General features: G+C 40.0%; 1 protein-coding gene across 3 annotated transcripts in view; it reads left to right on the forward strand.

Annotated features, from left to right (window-relative positions):
- The window catches only part of ccdc102a (coiled-coil domain containing 102A), a 58,510-nt gene that overhangs the window by 22,999 nt on the left and 23,403 nt on the right, over window positions 1-12,108 (forward strand). For all 3 annotated transcript variants that reach the window (XM_084107796.1, XM_084107798.1, XM_084107797.1), the window contains 5 exons: window positions 3,509-4,274; window positions 6,267-6,484; window positions 6,850-6,958; window positions 9,234-9,350; window positions 11,042-11,251. In XM_084107796.1, coding sequence (XP_083963922.1) covers window positions 3,600-4,274; window positions 6,267-6,484; window positions 6,850-6,958; window positions 9,234-9,350; window positions 11,042-11,251 — 1,329 coding nt within the window. In that variant the 5' untranslated portion in view covers window positions 3,509-3,599. The remainder of the gene's footprint in view (window positions 1-3,508; window positions 4,275-6,266; window positions 6,485-6,849; window positions 6,959-9,233; window positions 9,351-11,041; window positions 11,252-12,108) is intronic.

Here is a 12,108-nt window from a genome sequence, read left to right on the forward strand (position 1 = left end):
TTTGTCTTCGAGTTCCTCTGACTCCTACAGATCCACTGGGGAAAACACAAATGGATAGCGTTTTACACAGGGGCTTTATTTACGTCCTGCGTTGAAGAACTCTTCAGATTTGTAATTCATTGCTTGCCGAGTTTGGACAGATGAGATGTTGCTCAGTGGTGTGGTGTGTGGTCTCCGTTGTTTAAAATGTTCTTGTGAATTTTCTGTGATGTAATAATAATGAGTGTTCTGGGGCCTCATTTATAAAACTTTGCATAGATTTCATCCTACAAGTATGTGTACACACAAACTGATTTTTTTTTTCTTTACATGCACAGGATTTGATTTATTAGACCATACGTGTCTAGAGTCTGCTTTGTTATAAATCTCATATAGTATACGCACAAGCTTCAACCATCTTCTCCAAAATGACCATAAATGAAACTTAACAACAATAGTTTTATGCAAAACATCTTCTGCATATAATTTACATATTCTGTGCATACTGCCATCCAGTCAGGCATGTGATACTTCCCAGAAACCCATGAAAACTGATGATGCAGACTGTGAAGAATGCAGAATGTCATGAATATCTGTTTATAAAAGGATGTAACACTGCAAAAAAACTTTTTCTTAATCAGTATCTTTGTCTTGTCTAGTTAAAATATCTAAACATCAGTTTCTAAAGATCAGTTTACCTGAAAAGCAAAACTGTGTGAGATGTTAAGGAATTTCTCTTGAACAGAAGTCTATTACTGACACCCAGTTGAAAAAATAAAAAGCTATGCAACTGCATATGAAATGCCAAGCATAATGGGGCTAATTTCCCTCCAAATGGCTTTTCCCTCATTTTTTGCTTTTCTCTCTCAAAGATCATCTTTTGTCTTAAGTGTTTACTTCTTTTTTGCCCATTTAACGTGGCAAAGATTCAAATCAATTTCTTCGTGCTTGAACTTAACTAGCATTTGTATACACTCCATTATGCCTGTCAGCCTCATTCTGGTTTGGTAAAGGGTACTGTGAGCTTCCAGATGTTTCCTTGACAGTGAAATATGACCTGAAATGGGTGAGTCAGCTTGGTCCCAATGGTGAATCAAACCGATGGCAGCAAATCTGTGACTTTTGAGGGATTTCCTGTTGAGGGTATACACTAGGAACAGTGTTTTGGGAAAATAGTTGTGGCAGGAGGGAAACTATTTAATCCTCTAATGCAGTTCATAATTAACCCCTGACTTTGTAGTTTTGCATTAAATATGATCTATTTTTTGTAGTAGGCAAGTGCTTCTCAATTTGTCCTAGTGCTTGAATGTACTAGTGCAAGCCTGAAACTTCAACCAAATCTTGTCTTTTTTTTCTTTTTTTTTAAGCAAGTCTTTGCTCTTCCTTTGATATCAACTGCTCTTTCTTCTAGCTGTCAGCAGTATAGCAGCGGGTCCAGTTACACATTTTCCCCTTCTCTCGCTCTTTCCTCACCTCTTTCTCTTCATCCACTCGTCTCTCCATCCTGCTCATGTTTCTGTTGGAGATGCTGCTCAGATTGCATCATCAGTCTTAATTAGGATCTCCTGTGAAAGCCTCTGGAGCTAATTAATTTTCTGCCTCATTCTCGTTTTCTTACTTGTGGTGTTCTGTTGCTTTTTGTTGCTCTTCCAAATCCTTGCAGGAGCTTATTGGCATGACAACTGCTTTGCTTCCAACTTATCAGCTGTAGCTCACAAAAGAGACACCCAGTGACATATAGACTAAACTATGTAGCCTGTGGTGATATGTTGATCCAGGAGACTGATTCATTGTACCCTTGACCCACAGTGGCATCGGTAGCTGTTCTTTGTCACCAAAACCCTTGTGCACCCTCCCGGCTTGCAGCAAACCTAATAGTCTTCACTTTTTTTTTCCAGCTGAGCTAATAAAAAGGGGGCTTTTGTATGAGTAGTGTTTTATGAGGAGCCTATGCCTCTGTTTCTTGCCCCAATATAGTATAATGCACAAGTCGGCAGTTCCCAAAGCCACAGGCCCCACCCGTAAACTTCCTTAGGGTTTGAATAGTGGCATATGAGTGTTTTTTTAGTGCCACAGTTTAGTGGTCTTGCATTGGAAATCTATGGGGGTAGAATAAATGTTAATGCACCAGAATAAATGTTAAAATGAGTATAGGCTCAAGACTTAAACATTATACATGTTAACATTTGACTACAGAGATAGCCTAAAATCATTTACTGATATTTGTCTATGCAAAGTTTTTTTTTTTTTTATCCTGTCATGAACATATAAAGTCAAGAAACTATGTAACTTTTGCACAAGGATATTAGCAATACCCGAAGGAGGAAAAATTAACCCACAAAAATGACCTACCAAATCTCTGTCAAAATAAAATAATGATGCGTCATCTTTCTAAACTCATTTTTACCCCCTGTAATTTGGCACTAAATCTCAGGTGAAAATTGACATTTTGAGTGGATTACTCAGTAAATATACATCCATGACATTTAATATTTTGGCTTTCTTCTTAAATTACGTATTTCTTTCACCAGAAAAACCCTCTGGTTGAGTTGACACGAAATGACCCTTCAGTCCATCATATTTCGCTTGACAATTTTGCTTCCACAATTTCATAGACTTCCATTTTAGGTGCAGTAATATACCCATAATGTTTGTTTGTTTGTTTGTTTGTTTGTTCCACTGAAAAAATAACCTAAGATAAGTGAGTTAATAAGTGTATAACATGTCTGTGTATAACTGTGAATGTACCTAAATTATGATGTTTTACTAGAATTTTCTTTTTGGCTCAGACAGATGACATGCTCAGTTGTTTTATAGGTCAGAAAGAGGTCTGTTTTTAAAAATATAATAAATCTAAGCCTTGTTCACCAAAGCCTCACACTTTTTACATACACAAACACAAGTTCCTACTCCCCTTTGCTATAGGGCTGTAACTCTTTTCTCATGGCCGATGAGAGATGCTGGCTGCTCTGGCAGAAGGCTTTTGACCTGGAACCTCCTTCTTTGTTACCCTGCCTGTACTCTAAGTAAATACAGCTCTGTGTGTGGGAGTGTGTGAAAGGGAGAACACTTGTAAATTAAAGCTGCACTTGGTTGTCATGGTGTGGTCTGGATTGTTCAACAATATTAATGTTATTGGCCCTGTTGCAATGACATGTTGACAGAGAGAGTTATTTTTCTCTCGTTTTGCTCTCTCTGCCCCTGTATATCTTTGTCACCTACTGAATGTATATGTACACTGCTTTTCAGAGCAAATTATAGCGCTCATTTTTTGTCCTATCTGTAATTTTATTCAAAATTACATTAACATTGCAATTCTTATGTACAACGACTTGAACAGACCACTTCTATCATTTTTTTTCTTCTTCATGAGATAAAAAATGTCAGCTTCTCTTGAAAATGGTATTATGGTTTTGAAAAACTCTATGAATAATTAAACATTAGTATATTTCTAAGAATTCTTTAAAGAGAGTTTTTATTTTGAAGGATCTGTTTACTCTTCTTAACTCATCTTGCTCTTGCTTCACAGAAAACCACCATGTTGATGTGGATCATGGCTTCCTGATTAGATCTTCCTGACCACTATCTTCTCTATCCCTGGACTCATCATTGGCTCAGTGATGAACCACACACCTAGCCCCCACATGACAGAGGCCGCCAAGTCTGGGGTAGGCTTGTTGTGCGGCCTGGGCCTGGGCCCGGATCGGGTGCGCTCCCCGGACAGCCTGACCCACACGCCCAGCCCGTCAGGGGGAACACCCAGTTCAAGCCCTCCTCTGCTGCTGTCTCCAGGGCTGGGCTGTGATGGCGCTGGGGACTGGGAGAGCCGCGAGGAGCTGCGCCTGCGTGAGTTGGAGGAGGCTCGGGCACGAGCAGCTCAGATGGAGAAGACAATGCGCTGGTGGTCGGACTGTACGGCCAACTGGAGGGAGAAGTGGAGTAAGGTGCGGGCCGAACGCAACAGGGCACGGGATGAGGTTAGGCAGTTGAGACAGCGTCTGGACGCCCTTACCAAAGAGCTGACAGGGGCACGACGGGAGCGCCAGGAACTGGCGGCGGAAAATGAACAACTGCGTCTGGAAGCCCAAAGGGTCCGAGCTGAACAGAACTCCCCAGAGAACGCTTCCACTGCACCAGCATCCAACTCCTCAACTGCCTCCACACACTCCAACCAGCCAAGGGAACCAGAAATCAAGCATGACAACCAGGACGAGGAGAGCGTGAGAGATGGGCCAGGCTCTCCAGAGCAGGAACCTGTGAGAGATGTAGGCACTGACAAACTAGACAGGCAGAAGGTGAGTGTTCCTCAGTTGGAAAGATGTAAAGCTAAATATTTTCAAAAAGGATTAGTTGGTGGGTTGACCCCACCAGACCCCAGCTGGACACTCAAATTCAACTACATAGATCGAAACAGAATGCAGGGGTGTTTTCTTTTTCTCAGAGGAACAAAGCACTAGGTAGAAAAAAGCAATTTAAGTTATTCGGTTGCAGGAAGATTTGTGCACTAACCAAAACCGCAGAGAACCATACTTAAGTTCACAGGAACTGTATGCCATATCACCTTTATAAGGGGATTCTTATACGGTTTGTGGGTGCGCACCCGAGTTTGGAAGGAACGTCATCCAAACGAACCAAACTCTGATGTCAAATGAAGGCAGTGCACACCAAAAGCGCTTGTCAGAAAGCACACATATGTCAAATCAGTTGTATACCAGAATAATACTTGAGAAAAAATTTGAATAAAACAATTTAAACCCAGATGCTCCAATTACCAAGGCTGTTAACTCAGTACAGGTAGACAATTGTAAATGGGTCAGCCACAGACCTGGTTCAGTGCACCTCCCTGTGATTTCTTTACCTGACTCTGTGCTTTTTGCTTGTGTGCTGGTTTCATTTTTTTTGTCCTATTATTAGAACCAGCACAACCCCCATGGGGCCACAGCCAGGGGTACCGCACCATTTCCCACTACCCAGAAACCCCTTTTTCATTTCTAGACTCGTTTGAGCATGTCCGTTATTTCCTTAGTGTTTTTAACTAATCTTTCAAAAGAATTACCCCTCAAACAAATGTTCACCTATTTTTTTGGCTTGCAAAGACGACGCACCAGCAGAGAGAGGGACGGAAAAATAAATGTCACTAGTGTCAAATTGACCTTCAGAGTTTCGAGCATGATGGATGTATATTTCTGCACAGATATCAACAGGGGGTAGCCTAGATAGCCCGAGAGTCTCTCTGATTCCTGTAAACGGTGACAATTACCTGCTGAGTACAAAACTGTTTTTGCTTCTTCTTTTTTTTATTGTTCAGCACAGAGACATGGGCCTTTTCTGAAGTAGGATCAGGCACCCTCATTCAATATTAGCTAAGTAAACAAATACTAGTTAGCTTAGTCTGATTCTCACTGGATTGTTTGATACCATCCCATTTCCTGATCTGTTTCCACACAGGCATGCTGAGTGCTTCCACATGTGGAACTCAATGATCTCTATTTGTATGCGTTTGGTTCCCCCTGGTGGTAGGGAGTTGTCATTGCACTTTTAGTGTGATTACTGAACTGTGGCCTTTCTGGGATCGTAGGAAGTTGGCAGCATGTTTAGTGTCTCATGTCTGTATCCTGGGGCCCATGTCTTTGATATGTAATCCCTACTGTGTGTAGGAAGGAAAGAGAAAGGATGGTGCACTGAACTGTAAAGCCGTTTTTTATTACTCCTCCAAAGAGCTTGTGAATTGCATCCATGCACAAAGGAAATAAAGGAAAGGTGCAATGTGATATTTGTTATGTGGATGACAGAGAAAACTACTCTTATGTGGTTTGGTTTAATAAGGACAAAACTAAAGCTTGAAAGTCTTTGTTTTTTTGTTGTTTATGTTTTCAATTTGTTTTCATTGTCTTGAAACATTGACTTAGACAGCGGTTCTCAGATGGTTTTGCTTCACAACCCAGGTTTTACTTTGGACATTGATTGGCAGTATCAGATTCAGAATTGTTTATTGTACAAAAGTAAACTTAAAACTTTCTATAAGAACTTTAACTTAATTATCCCTGTTTGTAAGATAACTTGATTTCTGGGTTCTACTTTTTATTTTCTTGTTTTTTGAGGATTAGGGCATGTCATGCAACCTCTCCATTTTGGCATCTTTTGAACAGCTGCAACCCTTTCTTTCTTTCTTTCTTTCTTTCTTTCTTTCTTTCTTTCTTTCTTTCTTTCTTTCTTTCTTTCTTTCTTTCTTTCTTTCTTTCTTTCTTTCTTTCTTTCTTTCTTTCTTTCTTTCTTTCGTCTCTCAGGAGGTGGAGTTATTGGAGGCTCTTCTCAGGGCGAAGTCAGAGGCTCCAGACTCATGGGACGTTCGCAGTGCCAGTAGCTTGCGCTCAGCTCTCAGTCGGCAGGACCGGAGCAGACTGCTGTGGGAGGATCTGGCTTCCCTGGAGGAGGACTCCAGCAAGCTCAATGTTCTCCAGCTACGCCTGGATGAGTCCCAGAAAGTCCTGCTGAAAGAAAGAGAGTAAGTGATCATTGTCCAGGTGGCAACAATGCATGCCAACAGACCAGAACTCAACAAATGAAATCAAAGGCCTTTCGAATCATGGAGCTTCTCATAACAATTACAGGGTTAACATATATCCTTTACTGCCAAGGATAACTTATAATAACATTTATTTCAACTAACCACTGAATTGCACTCATCATAGACTGGTGAAGGATATATCTATGTTGACTTTAAAATTCACCTACTGGAGGCATCTCAGAAGACCAGATGTTTTAAGAACAATCTATTTAGATTTGCCTTCACCCTGTCATGATGATGTTGATGATCTGGCCTGTGCTGTGCATGTCAAGCTATCATGTCTCTGTCTCTCTCTCTCTCAGAGATAAACACACACTCATTAAGAACATTGAGAAGCTGGAGGCAGAGCTGAGCCAATGGAAACTCAAATATGAAGAACTGAACAAGAGCAAACAAGAGGCTGTAAAACAGGTGAGGAACATAAGCAACATAACACTTTTTTTAACACTTCAACTGGTGTGCATATTAGGGATGAATGATATGTAGAATATTCTTCATATGTTTGCAATTATTTTGCTGGTGATATAAAGTCAAGCGTATTGCATTTAATGACAAATAGTGTGGAAAAATGTCTAGATTACTTTTAACTAGATTTATACTGTGCATTAATACCATGAATCTACTGATCAACAGTGACTGTTAGGTTGAAGTGATTTTTCTTTGATTGAAAAAAAGCCACTTCAGTGCAGTTGCATAAATATTGAGATATACATTTAATATTGTCAAAAGGTTGGGTGGAAAAAAATTATATATTTTTTTCTTTGGCTAGATCGCCCCAACTCTACTGCATGTAGTGTATTATGACAGTTATTCTTCAGCAACAATAGGTCACTATCAAAAGCCAAATAGTTTTGTAGCAGCTGTGGAGCATTTAGTTTAGTTGGCTTCATTGATTGGTATTGGTATTTTAAGCAATTTACTTTTGCTTTACGGGCATCAAGTCAAGACATAAATTGCTGAGCCTTAATTGTGAACATTAGTATTCTGGCTTCAATGCTGTCTTTCTTATTTGTGGATTGTATTTGATTTACAAATAACAAATAAAATATTCTCATGAGGAACTGATCTCCAGCACTTTCGTGTTAAAAGAGCAAGAAATCCTTGGCCTTTTCTCCAATTTTCTGCAATTTATAGTGAGAGCTCTAATCAATAGGAAGAATGCAAGGCCTGTTCATCAAAACGCCTGCACTTCACCTTCTGACTTTCAGATATCATATTCTTCCTTACAAGTCACGGATCCTCCATGCATAGTCATTCCTGCTTCAAATTCATAATAAAAAAGTGGACACAGTCAAAAAGTTGGACACACCTACTTGTTCTTCATTTTATTCTAAAATGTGGAAAAGAATAACAAAGTCATGAAAAGTATAAAATAAACTATTTAATACAAAAAAATAAGTAAATAAAAACATAAGGTGTATCCACTTGGGATGCTTTTTTTAAGGAGCTCACATGTACGCTGGCAACATTTTGGCTGCTTTTCCTACACTTTATTTTTTTAGTAAATTCATAATGTAGACCCAACTTGTATATTTTATATAAGCAAAAATGATACGTGTTAAACTTGATATTTTATAGTATAACACAAAATGATGTTTGTATAAGTACTATTATACATATTATATTATACTATAACTGCATATATTTTTTTTATATTTGAATAATTGTATCCAAACTTTGACTGATATTGTACATAAGAATACCACCAGGGGGCAGTTGTTACCCATGAACGAGACGGTCTGGCATTGTTCATGAATGATTAGACTGCTGCTTACGATGTCTTTCAGTCAGGCAATTTTATGAAAGACAGACACACTGATTGGGCCCAGGGAAACTTTCACTCTCAATACAAGCCTTCCATAGGGAGAATAAGGGACTGATTCTTCATCATACACCTAGACTCGTCACAGGCATATAGTGGAGAGGTGATGAGTAGGAAGAGATGTGCTTCTCTTTTTAATAACCTCAACCCCGTAAGGATGTGCATGAATACCATGAGATGATGAGAAGGAAGAGTGTGCACGCTACACTCAGTATTTTAATAGATGAGCTGCCTGTCCCCAGCCCAGTTGTGTGAGCTCACGACCTGCTGCGAATGTTAATCACTGCGTTTGAGTCACAGTATGCCGAGCGCGAGACGCTGTAGAACGATCAGACTTTGACCATAGCGTCCCTCTCGCTTAATGGCAAATGTGCTAGACCGTATTGCCAACAGAATGTCAGTACAAGTCGTGTTAAATGAGTGCAGTTTCACAGAGTTTCATCAAATGTGAAATGAGTTTAAAAACCAGACTCCTTCACAATCAGAATGTAAATTTTTTTTGAATACCAATGACATCTTCAGAGCACTGCATAGTTTGGTGTAGTTAGGCTGTGTACTTTATTTGAGTACCTAGATATTATCAAGTTCAAGTTCAAGTTCTTTATTCAGTCATGATGTTATTACAGACACAATAATAATCACATCAACAACAAAATAATAACATTCAATGCTGAATAGGAGCATGAGGAAGACATAGTCTTATAAGAGGAAGACAGAGTCTTATAATGAGGAAGAGGAAGACATAGTCTTATAATGAGGAAGACATAGTCTTATAACCGACAAATTATCCGACAAAGCAAGGGGAAGCTTTACTTAAGATCATAATTTCAGAGATGAACTTAAATGACACTGTTTCTTTTGCAGCTGAATTTTTTGAAGGAGGTGCATCAAGATGAGCTGGGCCGCATGTCGGAAGATCTGGAGGACGAGCTGGGAGCTCGCACCAGCATGGACAAGAAACTGGCAGAGCTCCGTACAGAGGTGAAACGCATGTACTTTTGCTGTGTCCTACCCATGCTGCATTGTTCTGCATGGGGCAGCCGGTTGGGTGTCACCCCAGGACTCACTGTGATCTACATCAAAGTTAAACACCCTCAGGGCTTTAAACATCCATCTGCTATCTCTCCTGCATTTCGACTAGCACGGCACCAAACACCACATCCCTCTGTTAGTCAGGCTGGCGTAATGACAGAACGCTGTTCTCTAACACATTCCTAGCATGAGATGAACCTGGCAGGAGAGAGTGACATTTTGCACTTTGATGCGCCCCTTAAAGAGCGCCGCCACTCCTCAGATCCGCTGTGTCCCCTCATCTCCAAAATCCCATGGTGACCTCCCTTCATCTCTGCCCTCAGGAATCAAGGCATTTCACTGGCACTGCCTCATCTCAGCAGTCAAATGACATTATAGAAATATTAATGACTAATCTGGAAGAGTTTGGGGTATGAAAGTCAGCCAGCACTTAAGGTGAATCTAGGAGAAATGGTTTCCCATTAAACTGCTTTTAGCGGCAGGTCAGAACTGGGAAATCACGGAGAGCCCTTCACTTAGTTCAACAACATTCTGGGGTAATAGTAGACCTGTGTGCTAATGCAGCATACGCATTAGTCCTTCCTGATTATGGGTGTACACATGGGAAATGCTGTGTCTCCATATTTTATATACTTAGAGTTCTGCACACAGTATATGCTTTAGTAGTTTTCAGGAATTTTAGTATGTAACAAAAAAGAAACTGTTCAGTCTAAATGATTTATTATTGAATGATATAATGATTTGATGCTTATACGATACAAATTGTTCTAATGCTTAACAAAAAAAAGGTAAGGTTTGGGAACCCAAACTTGAATAACCATTTTTGTGTGGATTTTCCGAGTGAAAAGAATTTAACTAATTAACAAATTAATTAAACAAATTAAGCTTGACATATTTATCCAAAACAGTTTTTTATGAAGTATTTATTTACTGAATTTAACAGATTGAAAAATAAAATTGTAAAAGCAGGATATGCAAAAACACCCTTCCAGTTGATTTCAAAAAGATTAGATCCAAATCTGGGTAAATCTCAAACATGCAGCGCAATGCACATTGACTTAAGAATATCACTAAAGTAGAAGCATTCTGTACCGAAGAAAAGAAACTAAAGATACTAAAGAAAGAACAAAAAGACTGTTCAAAGGTTTCATTATTTTTAAGAAATTAATAATTTTATTCAGCAAGGGTGCATTAAATTTACCAAAAGTTATTTATATAGATATCAAATAAATCTAAACTTTCTATTCATCAAAGAATCCTGAAGAAATGTTTTTGTTTTTTTTAAACAATATTCCTGTTTTTACTGTATTTTTGATCAAATAAATGCAGTCTTGGTGAGCCTAAGAGACTTCTTTCAGCATCAGACCCCAAACATACTTAAATAAATAAAATCAACCTACACTCCAGGTAATGTATTAATCACTGCGTTTGAATATTTGGTAAAATATTATACCATTGTGAATATTTACATTTAGGGTGAAATGGTGATGCATTCTTGTTGTGCTTTTTTACATGTTAGGAATAGCTTTACATTCAAATTTACTTTATCATTGTCCTCAATTATTTTGTTTTCTATTGTGTTATGTCTCTCTCTCGCTTTCCTCGCTCCTGTCTTACTGAATGTATGTGTGTATGTGCAGATGGAGCGTCTGCAGGTGGAGAATGCAGCAGAGTGGGGTCGTCGGGAGCGGCTGGAGACGGAAAAGCTGGCTCTGGAGAGGGAAAACAAAAAGCTGCGCACCCAGATGGAGGACCTGGAGGAGCAGCTGGCACGCAAGCGCAGGCAGGCCGCCAGCGCCCTGGACACTGACCTCAAGACCATCCAGTGTGAGCTGTTTGAGAGGAACAAGGTGAGTGAAGGAGAGCGCAGTAACCTCACACAAATAATCACAAACCTACATAAGTAAGCATTTCTCAACATCTCAGCATCAGCTCAGATTCTACTATAACAGCATATGAGAGATGGATGAGGTGTGGTGGCAGTTTGCAAAGTATCTGAGCCTCTTCCTGCAATAAATCCAGGCAGTGTCACTGACGTAAAGAGGCCATATCCATCAGATCCTGTGCTGAGAGGCGTGCAAGACAGTGGATGTGCGCAATAGCTGCCACGCAGTTTTGATGGACGTCTCATGTTGTATATTGGCTGTGCTGAGAAAGTCGTTCAGTGTGTGTGTGTTTGTAAGATGCTGGTGAGGCTCTATTAAAGTAGTGTGTCAGGAAATCCAGACGCTTATGGCCAGGGCCCTTATGAGCGACCATTAGCGCAGCCAGAGATTTATGAAGTGATCCAAAGCGCCCCTCATATATACGCTGTAAATCACTCGCTCATCTGCTCTTACACTTCTGCCTAGAAAGTAGGAGAGATTTAAAGAGAGCGGTGAAGAGGGAAAGATGAATATGAGCAGAGTGAGTTGTTTTAGAGGCCAGAGGTATGCTGAAGGGAAAGGAACTGAGTGAAAGGGGCTAAGAGTGAGCGTAGCATGTCAATTAATCCAGTGTCAAGGGAATAGGGATATTGTGCCAGGAAACGGACATGTAATCCCTGCATGCGAGGCTCAATGTGTTGGCTTATTTGTCAAATGCACAACATATGGCCATCTGAGAATGGTGTTGCGCATGCGTGTGCGTGTGTCTATGTGTCCACATGCTGTTGCACATTCCCACACGAGTGATGTCCTGATAGTGGCCGGCGGCCTGCATTCTGGGA

The sequence above is a fragment of the Abramis brama genome (assembly GCF_963993115.1).
Source record: "Abramis brama genome assembly, chromosome: 3".
In the NCBI taxonomy this organism is placed as follows: domain Eukaryota; kingdom Metazoa; phylum Chordata; class Actinopteri; order Cypriniformes; family Leuciscidae; genus Abramis; species Abramis brama.